The following is an 18497-nucleotide window of genomic DNA, read 5'->3' on the forward strand; positions in this document are numbered from 1 at the left end:
AAGCCTATGAGGCAAAACCAGACTTAACAATCGTGGCATGAGCGTGGAAGGTAAAGTGAGGATTTTGCAATGAGTGATGGGAAACTGGAAACTATATACTGTGGGGAGGTGATTGCAGCTGTGAACAGAAACAAGTGACTTGAGTGAGACTAAGTGACAAGGGGGAAAACATGACCAGAAACCTGAACACATAAGAACCTGAAAATATAACCAAAGACCTGAAACAAGGTTATCAAAACATAAAACCGTGACAGTGAATGGGTAAGGAATGTCCTGAATAGTTTTTACACAAGAGAATGCAGCACAGATTTTCTGTTCTGTTGGTGTTCTAAACGACAACATTAATAAGCTCCATTTTCCCAGAATGTATATTGTTTTGCTCAAGCTTTGGGGCTATGTTGGTCTGTGGAAGGCATTTAAACTTACCATGGTTAATCTCAGTACATTCCAGTTTGTGAAAGGAATGATGAATCTCACTGGGACCTTGTTTGATTCTGAGATAATGCTATTTATTCTTAAAAATCATTTAATGGCATCCAGAAAGTAGGTCTTTGAAATTTGAGACAAGAAAACTCTCAGATTCAAGCTTGAAACTTTCTTTGTCACATAGTGCTAACAATGCTAGTGCATGGTGTTAGCTTTTGGGGAGAGGGTATGTATGAAAGTATGCACTTTGTCAACAACAGAAGACATTTCCAGCCATGGTTACTGTAAAACACACAGAAGAAACAGGAAACTTGGTTAATGTCATTTAACGACTCAAAATTTCTTAAAATTAAAAGTTCTCTAGAAGTTGTTTGAACACAAACATATAGCATTTTGCTGCAACATAAGCTAATAAATGACATGAACAAATGAGCAAATTTCCTTCCCCACAGTCATCTTTGTCTCTTCTCTGTTCAGCTTTGCTTCATTCACAGTCACGTGAAAAAGAAAGTACACCCTCTGTCCAATTTTAAGGTTTTCTGGCCCCTCAAAACACATGATTTTGTATACAGAATCACTACACATTTTTTTGAAAAATAAGCTAAAATGCAAAAGCATTCTAAAAACTAAGTGCACCATTGCTGTTTTCATAGAAATTAAGAGGGTGAGTTGTAGCCAGATGTTGCTTTTCAAATGCACTTGATTAATTGATCATCAGTAGGTGTGAGCACTCCTATAAAACCAAAGGTTTTGGTATGATTATTGATCTGGACCAGACTCTGTTACAGACTCTCTTAAATTGTATCTTTGATATTAAAACATGGATGGCAGAACACTTTTTACAGCTCAACCAACACAAAAAAATAAGTTTCAGTTATCTTTAATGAAGCCCAGAGAGAGAAACTCTCAGCACATCTACAATTTCTGACAACGAATCCCTCTAAAACATTAAAAAAAATCTAGGTGTCATCTGACCCGGATCTTAGTTTGAGCATCATGTTAAAAGTGAAACTAAGACACTGTTTTTTTTATCACCATAAGAATTTTGACAGAATACAACAGTTTCTCTCTCAAACTGATGCACAAACACTATTACACACTTTAATTTCATCCAGAACTGATTACTGTAATGCTCTACTTTCTAACCTCCCTAAAAAAACTAATGCTTCCCTACAGCTACTCCAGAACGCAGTTGCACGGGTTCTCACCAAGGCCAGAAAGAAAGCACATATGATACCACTTCTAAAGTCTCTGACAGCTTCAGAATAGATTTTAGGTTCTTAATGGTATTATTCCTGACTATTTATCAGAACAGTTTTTATATTACGAGCCTGTTAGAACCCTCAGGTCTTCAGGCCAGGGTTTTTTAATTGTCCCTTAAGTCAGAACTAAAACCCATGGTGAGACAACTTTCTGTTATTATGGTCTACGTCTGTGGAACGGCCTTCCTGAAGACCTGAGGACAGCAGAGAATGTTAATGCCTCAAAGCTAAACTAAAACCCACCGTTTTTTGACCTGGCTTTTATTTGAACTGATTTTTACTTTTTTGCTTTGACTTCTGCTCACACCTTTTAACATGTTTTAACTGTACAATGTATTTTTTTACCCTCTTTTATTATTTAATGGGGTTTATATACCTAATTGTATTTATATAGTGGGACTTTTTGGTGTATTTTGTTGTTGTTCTGTGCTGTAAAGCACATTGAGCTGCAAAGTTGTATGAAAAGTGCTACATAGATAATTAAGATTTTCTTAATTAGGCTCATTGTCTCATTTTCAAGTTCTAAGTACTATTGGTGTATGCCTGTCAGTAAAAGGTCAATTTATTTTTGCCCTAAACACAATTGTTTTTTATCCCTGACCAAATGTTGTTATTGCCTAAACTCAATCAGCTAGTGACTAAATTCTATCGTAATGTGTTGTGCTTATGTGTAACTATGGTAACCAGCAAAATACCGTCCAAGAGGGTAGTGACCGCATGTAATAGTTGTCATATGTTGTACTTGAACATGCGTCATGAACGCATGAATAAATGCACTGCAGGTTACCTGCATTATCCCTTCATTTAGATGGTATAAAAAGTAGGAATGAAAAGTGATTATTTAGCCTAACATAGGAAAAATTGGCCTAAGTTTAGGCTACCAACTATGTAGGTTGCTTTGTTTCTTTCAAGACAGAATGAAATATAACTGTCATAAGTGGGCTGCAGCGTGATGCTTCATATTGGTTCAAGTGTAAGTGGCACTTACAGTCACCTGCATTATACTGCAGTCAAAGTGCTCTCAGCTTAAAGAAGCGGAGCAATTAGTATGGGGGAGCTAATCAGCTGTGACTCACAAGGTAATGTGGTAAGTCAGCCATTGTGAATGTTAATATAAAAAATGTGTTTGAGAATTGTTCCAGAAGAGCAATACAGCATATGTTACATCCCAGAAAATGGTAAAAGTAGGAAACACCCAAAGAAGACAAAACAGATCTCTTTTTTGCCTTAGTTATAACTGCTAAACCAGCCTTTTCACTTAAGGAAAGGTACAGGTGCATTAATGATGGCTACAATATATTTAAGGAAGTGTGTTTGTACGTTTGGGTTCACTGTTGTGGCTTATTGGAACATTTTAACTAAGCCCTTGTCTCTGCGATAAGTCAAAATGCCAGCCAACTAAGTAGTTGTTTGGTGTGTTTCCTCAATTCAAGATCATCACATAAATTCTTGACACTGAGTTTTAAGATGTCAGATAACTACAGCAGCAGTGTTGCAGCTTTGCAGGGTGGCAAAGTGCTTGTGTACAACCGAGGGAAGAGCACTGACTCCCTCAAGTGAGTCAGCAGACAGCAGGCAAAGCAATCCTGCCCACCAAAACCAGTTACTTGAGTATTTAGGGGTCTTACTGCTGATACCAGAAGCCATTAAGGCAACAAGCAATGTTATCTATACATGAACAATTCAGCGACATATACCAGTGTTCCTTTAAACCTCTGGAAAATGGAGAACAAATGGAGACAACCAGCAGGGACACTTTTCATTTTACAAACTAGTGAAGTGATGTTAATTTTTCTACAGCTTGCGACAGCAGCCATCTGTTGCTGACTCTCTTCAAGTCCAACATGCCACCCTCTGGTCCCTGCCTTCCACACCTGCTCTTGACCTTCTGCATGACCTGATTATAAAGCCCAGAACCAGCTGTTCTCTCCTACCCCAGACCTCCAGGTCTACGGTTTACCACAGGGCCCCGAGCCTTCAACCACCCATTCCCAGGCCCTAAGTTTGACCCCACCAGGCCTGAGTGTTCTATCCTGGATGTGACATCTATCTTTATGATTTTGGTGTCTTCCTGTTCAACCAGATATAAAAGGGCCAGCCTTGGCCCCTACACTCTGCAGCTTGGTAGAAAAACTAAGCTGTGCCTTCGGGAGAGACAGTGTTGTCCAAAGCTTGACCTATGAGAACTACTGAGGAAAAACACCAAACGTGGGCATTAAATTAGAAATACTACATCTAATGGAAGTATATGAATTTGTACATTCACAGTAAAAAAAAAAAAAGGATGATTACAAGAAAACACGAACAATATTCAGTTTAACAATGGCCTTGTATTATAGTTCTTTCATATGTATTTTAAGTTCTTTGTTCAGAAACCAGAAAATGAGTCAAAGTATTATATATTCCTGCATTTAAAGTTTAGATTTTAGTATCTCCTAAAAGTATTTTTCTTAATTACACTGAAATTTGTGAAATATTCCACCCATAATCCCACATCTAAATTCTGCCTGTGTCTAGCACCAAGGAGACACAGGACAAACCTGTTGTTTAGTTTTTACAATTCCCTGGTTCCCTATGAATGTATCTCTTTTACATCAGCACCTAGGACTGATGTAAGCATGTGACTTATAGTTTGAACAGAAATATTATTCAAAACAACTTTAAAACTCTCAAATAGCTTTTGGCTAAATTTGTCTGGTATTTCCTGCTGATAGTAAACCAGAGATGTCCGATCTGAGGAGATTTAGATTTTGGGGGTGATTCTTTAGAGGTTCACCTCTGTAATTTTGACTGCAGTTGACAAAAAAAACCTATACAATTAAAATGACCCCTGACTTTGACCATTACACCTAGAAGGATCAGTACAGAACAGTAATAGTAAAAAGGACAGACGAGGAGGTGCAGCATGACAAAGGGGACACTCAAAAACAACTAAATCCAAAGATGGATTTAGGGCCACACTTTGAGTTGTTTTATGGCACAGTGTTCTTTTTTCTTCCTCCATCTTCTTTTATTCACCACATTACAGAAAACGCTTGCTGTAACTGGTAAACTACATATGCAAACACGCTCATTGTGTTTTGGAATGCGTCTTTTCCTCTTTTCCTTTCTGGCACTGTTCCCTTGGCACAGAACAGGCAGATAAGAATGCGCCTCTCTGTCTCTGCAGCGCTCAAAGCATCCTGCAGCGACCCTCCAGAGTCCCCTTCACACGAGACGTGTTCATCTGCAACCTGCACTCACTGTCTTCAACACCACCCTCCAAAAGTGTGCTCAGACTGAAAAAGAATGAGATGTTCCCATGTACGAAGCAGTCCTTGCTGGAGATAGAATGACTAGGCATGTTCTCTGAGGCCGACGATGGAATGTGCAACAAAGAGTGATGCAGGCTGCAACAATTCTGGGAAAAGATGACTTGTGAAGGAAGTTCAACAAGTGAAGTGTTATATGTAGTAATAGAGACATTTCACAATTTTTTTTTTCAGTCGCATGTACAATCAGATTTTTCACTTCCTTTACGCTTAAGAAATCCCCTCCAACCGTTCCACATAGATAAGTCAGCCCTAAGCACAAACAGTCCATCTTCATTTTTATTCTCATGGTTATGATCTTACAGATAAGAGAAGTTCCTGAAATACCTTAATCCATCAAGATGGATTGATAATGTTGTCGCAGCTATGGACTAGCTAATACACACAAGGAGGGACCCATTAGCAGACTGACACAGAGAGATGGGAAAAAGAAACTGATTTATTAGTTGTAATGGTGTAAAGTAGGTCCACAGAGAGTCCTGTCCGGCAATATCTCTAGGAAGAGAGGAGGAACGGTTAAATGGGTCCATGGAGTAATCAAATAATGATAGTAGTTTCCACAGTAAGGGCTTGCTATGTCTCCAGGAAGGTTTCTAACACAGTAGTGTGGTTTGTCTGAGATGGGGGCAGGGCGAGCAGGCAGGTATAAAGCAGATCCGGACACAGTGAGGAGGTCGATGGAGGTATCCAAAGATCTCAGAGGAAGCAAGGTTACACTGGGGAACACAGGTAAAGGAACAATAAGTCATAGGACGGTTTTACAAGTAACACACTGGTGAACCTGATTACAAACAGAGACTGTAAGACAATCTGGAGCGCCTGCAGGTCCTGAAGAGGCCCGCTCTAACGAGCGCAAGCGAGCAGCAGGTGTGCTGGCAGGAGCAGTCCAGACTCAGCCCTGGACTTCCTGGGTACCTGCTCAGTCCCGCCTGGAACTCAGAACACAACCACAATACCACAACCAACTGCAATCATGACAAATGTAGGCCGATATTCCCAAAAAGTATTCACTAATGGCTCATCTCTTTGTTAATTCAGGGTCAGCGTATCGGATTGGAGCTGAATTCCCGTTTCATGACAGCTGCAGACCAAAAACACTCACTCAAGCCCCTGATATTGCTGCTTATCATAGACCTGGCAGTCTTATTGCTGCTGACTTTGGAAAGGCAACAGAGCTCAGCGCCCTCTGCTGTTTGTTTTGCAGTAGAGCTTAGGAAGTAATCATATCTCAGATATCCTACAGAAGGCTCTCATAACAACTCAAAATACAATAGCTATTTATATTTCAGAGCTTACATAACAAATGACATAATGATTTTAAATCGCTTCAGAATTCACTTAAAAACAAGTGAAGAAACTTTTTGGGGGCATTTTTCTATCTCTTTCTCTCGATAAATTACATTTACATGCTACACGAACTCCTCACCTTAAAGCGTCTGTTTATAACAAAATGTTTAAAAAAAGAACAATGTGTGCACAGTTTGACAGCAGATTAATGCTGACTGGGGACATTTTCCATGAGTGTGCATGTGAATCATGACTTTAACATGAGAGCCTGAGAACATCAGCTTGGAAGCCAGTCCAAGCACATGTTTGAAGCTTGTGCAGTAGTGATGTGAAAATTGTGTTGTTACATTCTAAAACTGAGAGCTCGTCATGAATGATCCACACATCTTCATCCATAAAAGGGACATGTAAATTTTTGAGATTTTGAAACTACAACCTGATGTGTCTCAAAGCAAAACAATCGTATGAGACATACCTTACCAAAGAAGAGTAAAATGGTTTTCCATCAAAGAACAGAGTAAACTCAACCCCTGGCTGAAGAGTCAGAGATTTGGAAACTAAGTCAAATGTTACATGTCTTGTACAGTAAAGCATTACTCAGCACATGGAAACAGCTGAATCACATCTTGTTTGGCCTGTGATCATGTGATCAAAATCTCAGCCTGGGCTGGAAAACAACTATTTTCTTTTTATGAGTTTGTCGCATTATACTACATTATGTAAGTCATGCAACTGCAATAAAAAAAAAGTAACAGCCAGAATGTAAAGCATAATGTCACCAGTAAAGTTTTAAGTTCATTACATTCATCTATTTAACCCTCATTCTATCATCATATAGGCTGAGGCATATTTCCTTGTAAATCCTTATAAAAACAGAGCAGTCCAAACTGGACGGGCGTCAGCGTCCCTTTCACTGAGCCCCTTTAAGGAATCTCCACATATAAAAAACATTTTTTCAACTCCCTCTGGAGAGAACCAGAGGAATGACTGCTTTGCCAAATTCCTCAGTGTTCCTTGTTGGGGCTTACAGTGCTGCAGTAGTAACACAAGCTAACAAATGCCAGACTGAGGAGTCAGAGGACGTGGACGCAGCCGACCATTAGTTCAGTTTTGTTTCTAGTAACAGCTCAATGTCAAAAATGAAAAACACATATCTGCTAAAAGTTGTTTTTGTTTTTTTTTTTTTCCATTCCTTCAATGTGTCCCTCGTTGGAAAAAGCAGTGAAATACAACCGTTGACACCCCCCGCCGGCCTCTCAGTCCTCCACATGGTTGATATTAACATTCCATCAGGTTTCTGATGATGACGACAAAGCAGGTCGCAGGGGAAGGTTCATGACAGCACTGGCATGGTGCACACATTCCTGGGGTTAAACAGGCTGGGGGGGCTCTGTAAGGTGAGTGGTGATGATGGCGGTGGAACTGGCTTCGTGTGGGAGAAGAGGGGAGTGTGACAGGGTGAGTGCTACTACCCTGAAAGACACGATGTACGGTACAAATGGATCCTTTGCACAGTCGGAATTCTTTTCTCCGAATGGAAGCGTAAAGCATATATCACAGCTGCATCCCTAACTGTGTCAGTATGCAGCTTCCTTCAAGATAAGTGCAAAAACGCTTCTCATGTCAGAGGTCATAGAAGCTGCTCAGGTGAAAGTCGGGATCCAAATAAATTTGGATTCTTGTGACTTACAAGGTCACAGTTAGACTTCATCTTTCCAGACTCAGACCTATCTGTCCGATGCCACATCACAAAAGTTTAGACCAATCAGGTTTCAGGTGTAAGGAAAAGTCAACAATGGCAGCACCTCTTCCCTCTGCTTCAAGCACTCTGTGGATCAGATTCATTGAAGCTTGATAACGATAGACTGTGATCATGACAGTTGCTTCATCCAATCACATGCTAAGTATTTTTTGCAAGCCGTTGACTTTTTCCAAACGGTTTCCTCTTACCGGATGGTTTTGTGTCACAATCAGTCTGGTATGTTGAAGAAATTTAGGGCCAAAGTTGAGACAAAATTCTGTCTCGTACAGAAACCTCTACTAGCAGAAGCGGCTGAATTTGAAATAATGGGTGTCTAAAGACCTTGAACATCTTTAGAGACATTTCCTGAAAGAGGGGTGTTGTGAGTAACCATAGGTTGCAAGAAATCTGGTTTATTTCACACATTTAAAGCAGTTTTTAAAAAACAAAAATCTTTTTACACAGAAAATTAACAAAAATGCCTAAATCTAGATAATTCAAACGTCTTAAATGGGAAATTTTTTTAGTCTCCTTGCCTCACTGGTGAAACTAATCAGTATTTGCATTCCATAAGTTAAAAGTGAATGTGTGTGTATTTATAGAAATAAATGAGTTTTTCTTTATTTTTGTAGCTGGTGCTACTTCTAACATAAGCAATCAATTTAGGTTGGTGTTATCTCTACATAAAACTTCACAATGGCAACACATCATCTCAGCTTCTTCTGGCACATGGAGGAATACTTAAAAACATATATAAGTGACAAGTTCAGTTAATCAGTTTTGTAAGTGAAGCAGCATAAACTAGAATTTACTATTGACAGTTGCTAAGAAAAACTTCCACTCCAAAGCTCTGAGGTGCCAAACTTAGTATAAATGTGCAAAACTGCAGAAATAGAAAGTTTTCATCAAATTTAATAAGGCACAAGATCATCTTCACAATGACTGATCTGACTCAATCACCAGCTGCTGTGTTTGGTCAGACCTTGACCCCGAGCCACTTCCCAGGAACTTGGACATCGTCCTGACGATGTTCTCGCCCATACCGTGGATGTGAGTGTCCAGTTTCTGCAGCAGCTCAACGGACCGTAAGTTTTCTTCCTCCAAGAAACGAGTGACCATGCCGTGTGCAGGTGACACTGACAGAAGCTCCTGGGAGGGAAGAAAAACACACATCAGGAGGAATTCTTGCAGCACAGTCACCGCAGTCATTCTTTTAGCTGCCTCACCTCTGCAGAGGGAGAGGAAATCACTTTTTCTCTGGATGATGAGGTCAGAGATTCTTCAGAACTTGAGCTTCGTCCACCAGCAGTAGATTCACCGGAACTTAAAGCTGGCACTGAGATTCTCCTGATCAGTCTCGTACTGCTGCTGGAGCAAGAGGAGGAGGAGGAGGAATGTGGCCTGCTGTTTTGGGTCTGGCTGCAGGTCTGCTCTGTCGGAGACCGAGATGGGATCTGAAGCTCTTTAAATAGCCTCTGGATGTCCCTTTCAGAGTGAGTTGTGCTTCCCTGGAGCTTACCCTTCATGGCCTGCATGTCTACCTGAAGCCTGCAACGACAGGGTTTCATAATGGTCAGTCGTAAAACATTTCTGCGTCTGTATCCATTTGTACGTCTCATCTACCTGTCATCAACAGGCTGCCACTGCTCAGTCGTGCTGTGACTGAGCAGAGTACGTTCATTCTCTTCCTGACTCGTCTGCTGGGGAACACCATGCTGTGATTGCATCGTAGCAAGTGCCTGCTTTAGCCGACAATTCTCCTGCTCCAGGCTGCTCAGGGAGGACACGTAGCTCTCTCTCAGTGAAGTTAGCGGGGGATCCCTCTTCTGAGGAGAGAAAAGAGATTTAAAAACGAGCACAGAGGGCACCTTCGGAAAGGGATCCTGGCTGCTGTTGTCTGTGAAACTGTGTGTATGTGTGTGTATGTGGGGGGTGGGGGTGTGTGTGTGTGTTACATACATCGAAACACACAAACCTGCATGCTTTGCAGCACACTCTTCAGATGATGATTCTCAGATTGTAGAGTCTCCAGCTGGACCTGAGTTATCTGAGTGGGAGAATAAAAAGAAAAAACATACATTCTTTCCCACAAAGAACAGATGAAGACATTCTGAAAAAGTCCAGAATGACTCAATCCTACAGCCTGCTGGGCTCTTACTGAGAGAGTGTGATGCTGAAAGGGGGCACCAACACAATTATTTATTTGTTAAGGATGAACAAACTCATTTAAGAAATGATGAAGAGGATAACTGTCATTATTATCACTACTATTACTGACCTTATTATTATTAATCCATGTTCTTACTTAAGTTATGGCAGGCAGAAAATGAAAAGAGAAAAGTAAATGGGAATTGTTTAAAGAAAAGTTGAATTGAATTCCTGCTTTACAACCAACCAGAAAACTTAAGCTTGATTTATGGTTCAGCATTAGATCAATGCTAAGATTATGGTTGAGCCATAGGGGAGCCAAAGGATGTGCTGGAACGACATCTTGTATTGACACAGACCCCTACAGCAGGGTTTGGTCTGCCTGGTTTGGGCAGAATATTTACCTTGTACCTCCCTACCCCCTCTATCTTTGCACTTTATCTTTCTGCACTTCCTTCTATGCCTGCACCCTATCTCTACTCTGTCACCTCTGACAGAGTTGGACTAGTGGGTTCCTTCTATGTAGTTTATTGTTAGCTTTTTGTATAGCTGTTATATCTTGATTTGTAAGTCGCTTTGGATAAAAAGTGTCTGCTAAATACATAAACATAAACATATTGCTTTGCACAGAGTTAATACATCTGTCAAGCAAAAATGTGGAAGGTTGTAGTTTTATCAGACTTGCTCATTATGTTATGCAAATTTTGTTGTATGTCAACATGCAGTCACTATAGATACCTCAGGGTGGACCAGTCAATTTATTCTATCTGAACAACGTACTAACTTCTTTGGAAATGAGGTTGTAAATCGTTTCAGAGCACAGTGTTCTTGACTCACTTTGAACTCAGCTCCCCTCTGTTCTGCTCGCTTCACCTCGCCATGAAGCTGCTGCTTGATGCTGGATGAGGAGCTGTTCAGTGTGGTGATGGTGAGGTCACGCTGGTGCAGTTCACCGGTCAGCTTCGACACCTCCTTTTTCATTCCCTGAACTTCACCACTGTGAGTCTGCCTGGCCCTTTGAAGCTCCTCTCTGAGCTGTACAAGAAATACAGCGAGGGGGGGGGGGGGTAAAGCTCATACGGCACTGATGTCAACAGTTAAAATGAAAAAGAACATATAGTGTATAAGAAAGTCAAGGGAGCGTTCTGACCTTTTTCATTTCAGCAACAGCGGAGTCACATTCCGCTTTAACGTCTCTCAGTTCTTGCTCAGTCTTTGAGTTGTCACTTCTCTGTCTGCTCACACTCTCCAATCTGAGCCAAAGCAAAAGAAACCGCTCGATCAATGTGTCCATCGATACGTACAAAGAATGGAACATATTTGTTGATTTGTTGTCATTGAGTAGATAAACATGATTGGGACCAGCAACCTTTACCTCTCTTTGACACATGCGAGTTCAGCTTTGAGGTGGACCTCGCATGCTTGAGCACACTGAAGTTTGGCTGCAGTCCGCTCCAGATCTAGTCTGAGGGGTTCCACACCAGAACAGCCGTGAGCTGCCAGGCAGTCCTCCAGAGAGCTGAACACACAAATAACCAATAAACACCTGCAGGACTGTGTCATGTCTCAGCATTTCTTATAGACCACCACAAATGCCTCGTCTTGCCTGCAGTGTTGGTATAGACTGCCCCCTTGTGTTTGTGAGGCTACACTACACCACAACAGACTGAACACTCTGGAAGTCCACCTACTGAATGACGTGATCTTTAGCCTGCAGCAATTGTTTGAGTCTGGCAGCTTCATTACAAAGCCTTTGGTGCTCGAGACTGGTACTCCTCACAAATGTGGCCTGTGAGTCCTGCGTAGCGTGGAGCTCTTCCCGTACCTCTGACAGCGCCTGTGGAAAGTAGATTCTGATTGGATAATGTTTCAACATGCTGGACTGGACAAATAGGATTGTCACCTTGCTGTTGCTGAGGCATTCAGGTCCTTCACTTAAGTTTGTTTTAAATATTTGCACAAAGCTGCCATCTTATCATTCTCTGCCGAGGGATCAAGCTCTTATGACTTCATCACTTTCCTGATGTGAATTGGTGTGTGGTTGTGATATGTATACAGCTAAAAGCTTTCCATATTCCAGAAAAGTATGGAAAGGTTTTCAACAGCCTGGCACCTGTCTGTGAGTAATACATTAGTTTTATAGTTTACATTTATTAACACTGCTTGCACATGTTCCTGCCACACTACTAACCTGCTCCTCTCTCTGGTACTGTCCCAGCAGTGTCTCAAATGATTTGAGGCGCTCCAGTTCAAGCTCCTGTGAGTGCAGGCTGCCCTGAGCCTTCTCCAGCTGAGTGCGTAGAAGCTGCACCTCCAAGCAGCACTCCCCGTGCTCCCTCTCCACTCGCCGCTGGGACTGGGAATCATGTGACAGATGTTATGTGATTTAAAAAAAAAAAATGACCTGCTTTCATTTTTTTTTCCAGCTTTGAATTCTGTCTGACTTTGCTTTAATGTGTTAAAGTTACAAATGTGCTTTTTACTTTAATGAGTGAGAGCTCATCAATCAGGTTCTTATTCTGCGCCTCCAGTGCTGTCACCTGGTCTTGGTACTTGGCATGCAGCTGCTCCCACTCTGTAGAGCGCTGATGACATTCCTGGTGGAAGATGTAAAGATGATTATGCTACTCATTACAAGCAGATGGTAGGTAAGGGCAATTTGGACAGGATTACGGTAATTTTCAGGAAGCCAGGTCACCTTTAAAAGGCCCGTCTCTTTTGTTCCTCCATTTGTCTCCTTGAGGTGTTTGCGCTGAAGCTTGTGGTAACTTCTCTTCAATTTATCCAACTGCAGGAAAATATTTTCATAATGATTTTCTCAAACCACTGAAATGCAAGTATTGTTCCAAGAGGAATAGTATTGTGAAATTCATTTGAGGGAAACAACTAAATCTATCGGTAGTTCAAGAGACAAACTGTGTTTTTGCTTGTCTGTACAGTGGACGAGCTGTTTCACCTCTTCCCGGACTTTCTGCAGTTGTTGCTCATACTTGGCAACTAACTCTGGACGACCAGTCTGGATGTCTTCAAGCTGCTTACGAAGTAATCTAATCTACAATGATTGAAGAAGGTGTTACTGCAAGAATGAGTTTTAGCTGATTTAGATACTTTCAAAAAAACACAACAATATGACTTTCTTAGGTCGTTTTCTTCACCTCGAGATCCCTTCTTTCAATGATATTTTTTGAGGTTGAAAGTTCCTCTTCTCCACTTTTCAGCCTTAACTCCAAGGCCCGGATTTCAGCCTCCCACTCCTTCTTCTGATGATTGATCATAATGTCAATCTGTCGCATAAGCTCCTGAAGCTCTGGCTCACATGAAGACAGGACAGAGCTGGAAGGCACACACAGAAAACGAAAGCCTGGTGATGTTTGTGAGATCCGTTGAATTAAAACATAGGGCAACCAAAGACAAAGAAAAATGTTTAAATCTCTGGAAGATCTCACTGTTTGTTAAGCTATTAAACAACCTGAAGTTAGTTAGTCACAGGATTTCACAAGAGTCTATTTACCTTAAATCGGAATTCTGCATTGATTCCAAATAAGCCTCCATCTGGTTCAGCGTGTCTCTGTTGACAACCTTCTTTTACACTTGTTATAAAGGCTTTAGGCACACTGTAACGGGCCTTCCCCCTACGTGCTAAGTTAACTAACTTAGCTTCGGTAACCTCAACGTTGTAAGTTCTCCAATCTTCTGAGTTGAGCTACAACGACTGACTTTTGGACTGTAGCTGAGACCGCTGTCCGCAGAAGATATAGCTTATTAACATGGTTAACAAACGTTTGAAGCTAACATTAGCTTATTTCTGTGCGTCCAAGTTTGTTTGTTGACATCAGTGAACTCCAGTTGACGGGTATTCTACTGTTGCAGGTTCAATGGCTTTCCTGATGTAAGGCGGTAACTCCACCCCCATTATATGACGTCAGTACGTTATACGTTTAGTCCAGAGCTATAGAGTATATACATGTATATACGTTGTAGTTCTGGTTTAGTCCATTAACTGTACCGTTGCTCCAGAGATAAAAGTGGAACGTCTAGCGCTGCAACTTTCGTGATATCATAGTTCAAATTTTTTGGCGTACCAATACGTGCCTTAATATAAAAGTGTATTGTACCGGCATATATGAACACGTGGCTCGTTGGTCTAGGGGTATGATTCTCGCTTCGGGTGCGAGAGGTCCCGGGTTCAAATCCCGGACGAGCCCAAATTTTTGAGTCTAAGCTAAAATTGTCCGCTTGCGTAGTTTATGCAAAGCGGTTACACGTATAACGTAAGGCAGCCAATTACTGCTTTTAAAGTATTGACCGTTGCAAATTGAACCGTGTTAACACAGAGTTTACTGCAACTTTGAACAGGTACTTTTACAAGAGACTTATGTTAATTCTTTTGTGGTACCTTGAGAGGAGACAATTTAAGAGATTTTGAGACAATGTCAAAAAATAGACGTACAACCAAGTTTTGCATTCAAATTTAAATTTTTGGCACTATCTCAGTATGGCTCGTTGGTCTAGGGGTATGATTCTCGCTTTGGGTGCGAGAGGTCCCGGGTTCAAATCCCGGACGAGCCCTTACTTTTCGTTGTATTTTAAGGGTTCAGTGCGTATACGTGCAGATCTATGAAATTATGGCATACATGGAAAAGCACAACAGTGATGAAGACAATTATTACAGTTCGACAGGTTGCCCCCCTCCTTTGGAAATCCTCTGTATCTCCAACTTCCATACCCGTCTCTCCACCTGCCCTCCGTCAAACATTGAACAAAGAGCGTCTCCACCACTCTGCTTCCCCAGCTGTTATTGGGAGGGTGTTGGCTGTGAGAAAGAGAGGCTTCTGTTCCGCCCCCACAAACGCAACAGACAGTGCTAACAGGCGGCAGACGAGCTCTCTGACCCTATTCAATGCACTGAGGCTGAGCTGCACAGTCAGAGAGGAGGCTCTGAGGAAGCACTGTTCAGGCGAGCAGTAAGTAGATTGTTGATGATACTATATCTTGAATTGCATTGTCTAATCGTTTAAATGTCTGTAATTTAATCATACTGTAAGCAGATTTCCATTGTTATCCAACTTTAATTTTTCCTTTGTTCATAATGGTCCATAATAAGACTAAATTCAGAATTGCACATCACTGTCATCTGTTCATCCATCTGAACAGATGACATCCAACTCCAATTGGCTTGAATTTAACTATATTATTGAAGTGCCTTGACAAGACTTTTGTTGTAATTTGGCGCTGTATAAATAAAACTGAATTGAATTTAATTGAATTGTTAAAATTTAGAGAAAAATAATTTATAAATATTTATATATGGAATCCTTTTATTTATTTTTTTTTTACATTTAGATACAATTTATTATTCAACATGCTATTTGATTGAATAGACAGGCAGAGAGTCGGAATTGGGGACCTGCTGCAGTCACCAGCTTTGACTTTGGCTCCAGACAGTCGGGATCTCCAGACAGACTTTTCACTGGGAGTCTTTGATCATCCTAGTCCACCGATCCAGCGTGACCGGCATGGTTCTGTGTGAGGACGGCGACTGTAGCGTCTGCCTCCTGCCATACTCTCGCATGGACAGGATTCCCCGGGTGCTTCACTGCAGGCACACGTTTTGTGAATCATGCCTGGAGACAATGTCGCGGGTCCACAGCGGGCTCCTGACTGTGGCCTGCCCTTTGTGTCGCAGGGTGACCTGCATCAGCCAAGGCCGCAGCCTGCAGGAAGCTCTGTGGGTCGACACCAAATTGTGGGAGCAGATACCAGAGGACGTGGATGTAGAACCAGAACAGGGGGAGGAGGAGGGGGATGAAGTGAAACAAAAAGCTGAGGAGGAGAAGATGAAGGCTAAACAGCGGGCATCATTACAAGCAGAATGGTGGGTTCATTCAGAGTAAACACAACTTTCACACAAGGAAAAACGTGTCTCTAATTTTGTCTCCCGGAATTTTGACTTTTGAGTAGTGTTGTGCCTTGACTCTATACATAGGTGTGTGACATTAACAAACATAAATACGGGAGCTTTTCTTCCCCAAAACACTGTAAGCTGACATAACATACTGATGCTGTGCAGACTGAAAATGTTTGAAATGGAAGAAAATGAAAACGGTGCCTCTTTGGAGCCACTGTTGAATTTGAAATTCCAACCATACCTAAGCATTTACACGTCAGTGCTAAGCGGTTGATTTGTCCACAGAGCTTCTCATTAGCACCTCAGCTCTGGAGCACCGCAGTTTGTTGCACAAGTTCAACATTGTCCTGTGTTACGTTATAGCGTTTCCTCGAGGTCTGCCAGAACCAAGCTCAGACTGCCTGCGTTCTTAAGGAAATTCAGTTTGACAAAGCAACACCAAGAGAGTATCATCCCTGGCAGCAATGTGTAAGTTCTGACTTTGTGGTGAATGACTAGAATAACAGGACAGAGTCACCATGTCACAGAGACTAATGCTTTTCTATTTGTCTTTTTTTTTTTTTAAGGGAAATTAAATCCTGGCGCAGACTCTCAACTGATGAGACATTTTAAAGGAGGAGAAAGGAGTCAGTCCACGAGTGATATGACAAGTAATGTGCAGCTCTCAGGATTTTCTCCTGACAAGTGCCACCAGAAGAGCAGACCTAACGTCGTCGGTGGATAAGGAAAGTTGAGACCGTTGAGGAGCAGGAATCCATTTGTGTTCCTGTCAAGACACTGTTTCGTCCCTAGCCAAATGTGCCATGTATCCCTATTATTTATTCTAGGCTTAATACTCCCAGCTGGTGCTGTGGGATTTAGTTCAGCTGTCCCAGTGGGGCTAATACCACAAGACCCCCTAAGAACAGATGGTCTCCTCCCCATCACAACCGCTCAACAATGAACATAACTGATAGTCTTCTTTATTTATGATAGCTAGTTGACAAAGCATTTTATAAAGCTATTTTTTAAATGAATATTTGTTGTTTGTTTTCATTCTTCTTTTATTCATTTATGCTGATGACGCCATGTGTTCTCAGGAGATGACTGTCATCTGAAAGAATTACACAACACTAGGGTCATTTATGAAACAAGAAGTATTTAAGTGAATCGAAAAAAACAAAAAAAGATCCGGCCAGTAGGGAGCTTCTGAATATGATAATGTGAATATTACTTCTGTTGGCATGATATACAACAAAAAGCTGCCACAAAAGACTCACTCAGCTGTGAAAGTGGATTATAACCTTCATTCATCAAGCATCTGGCAAATATTCCATGTTCAATGAAATCAGAAAACCAGATCACTTTCATGGAAATGGTCTTTCTTCCGTCACCTTATGTGCTTCTATTAAAAAAAAACAAAAAAAAAACGGACAGCAGTTGTTATAGTGAGATGGGGAAAGGGTATGCCAAGTAGAATTCAATTTCAGTTCTAGGCCATGCTTGTATTAAGTCATTTTAAGGCCAGTATAATCTGTGCATTTGAATACAATAAGAAGTTCGTTAGTTGTCACACTGGTTTGGTGAAGAACAGGTTTAAACTGTCAGCCTGTTAAAGGTGCAGCCATATTTTGACAGATGCTGCTTTTTGCTGTCAAATACATTATTCCACTAAAAATCTATCCCCCATAATGACGAACAAGTAGCTGAATCCGAGCTCCAAATGAACTGGCATCAGTAGTGTTGGCATCAACGAACTGAATCTGGACTGTTTGTCTTCAAGAGGGCAGTAAACCTAAAGAAAACAAACACGGTTCTTGTGAAAATAGCAGAGACCCAGTTTCAGTTTCATCGTGTATTTCCTGGCTCTGAGCACGGCCCCGGTAATGCTGGTCCCTAAAATTATGGTGGAACAGAGCAGGAAGTAATTCCCAGAGTGACTTGCCAGTGTAGGAACACTTTGCCAATCATATGGTTTCATAAAAGTTGCAATGATATCATACAGAAATACTTAATTAGAAATGGTCTTGCATTTGGAAGCTTTCTATAATATCTGAGGAAAGCATTCAAAGTAAAAACTGTCTTGCACCTATAAGTCATATTGTATATTTAAATATATCCATCTACTTATCTTTTAATAAAAGCTGTCTGATAAATGTAGTGGAGCAGAAATGTATCCCCCTGAAATGTGGTGTAGAAAATGTTTAATGAGATACTCTAGCAAGAGAACAGCTACCTCAAAATTGTACTTAATTTTCGTAACAACCTCAATTTGGTTAGTTCAGACAGAATATTAAGGCAGTAATTAGACCAATAGCCACAAAAATGTTTTGCAACAGGAAACCCAGTACCGTTGTACAAGTCTGTTTCTCCATAATTGTTAATTACATAAAGCAATAGTACATTCCATTTTGATTATGTGTATTCCATACAAA

At 41.1% G+C, this 18497-nt stretch overlaps 3 protein-coding genes and 2 non-coding genes across 5 annotated transcripts in view; 4 read left to right on the forward strand and 1 right to left on the reverse strand.

Moving 5' to 3' along the window:
• The window catches only part of LOC140312341 (allantoinase, mitochondrial), a 505108-nt gene that overhangs the window by 216835 nt on the left and 269776 nt on the right, over nucleotides 1–18497 (forward strand). The window lies entirely within an intron of this gene.
• cep63 (centrosomal protein 63) lies at nucleotides 8469–14061 on the reverse strand. The gene is made up of 14 exons (XM_072390101.1): nucleotides 13687–14061; nucleotides 13331–13508; nucleotides 13132–13227; nucleotides 12874–12963; nucleotides 12659–12772; nucleotides 12367–12531; nucleotides 11867–12012; nucleotides 11551–11694; nucleotides 11326–11428; nucleotides 11013–11210; nucleotides 10003–10074; nucleotides 9651–9853; nucleotides 9254–9575; nucleotides 8469–9176 (listed from the first exon to the last, which is right to left on the reverse strand). Exons 1-14 carry the CDS (start codon nucleotides 13725–13727, stop codon nucleotides 8961–8963), a joined length of 2088 nt encoding a protein of 695 aa, XP_072246202.1. The 5' UTR covers nucleotides 13728–14061; the 3' UTR covers nucleotides 8469–8960.
• trnap-cgg (transfer RNA proline (anticodon CGG)) lies at nucleotides 14309–14380 on the forward strand. The gene has a single exon. It is a non-coding gene; the product is annotated as a tRNA-Pro (tRNA).
• Nucleotides 14673–14744, forward strand: trnap-ugg (transfer RNA proline (anticodon UGG)). Its single transcript has one exon. It is a non-coding gene; the product is annotated as a tRNA-Pro (tRNA).
• LOC140312351 (RING finger protein 208) lies at nucleotides 15563–17099 on the forward strand. The gene is made up of 3 exons (XM_072390157.1): nucleotides 15563–16050; nucleotides 16447–16551; nucleotides 16650–17099. Exons 1-3 carry the CDS (start codon nucleotides 15692–15694, stop codon nucleotides 16693–16695), a joined length of 510 nt encoding a protein of 169 aa, XP_072246258.1. The 5' UTR covers nucleotides 15563–15691; the 3' UTR covers nucleotides 16696–17099.

The sequence above is a fragment of the Leuresthes tenuis genome, unplaced genomic scaffold (genome assembly GCF_036924035.1).
Source record: "Leuresthes tenuis unplaced genomic scaffold, fLeuTen1.0.hap1 SCAF_7, whole genome shotgun sequence".
Classification (NCBI taxonomy): Eukaryota; Metazoa; Chordata; class Actinopteri; order Atheriniformes; family Atherinopsidae; genus Leuresthes; species Leuresthes tenuis.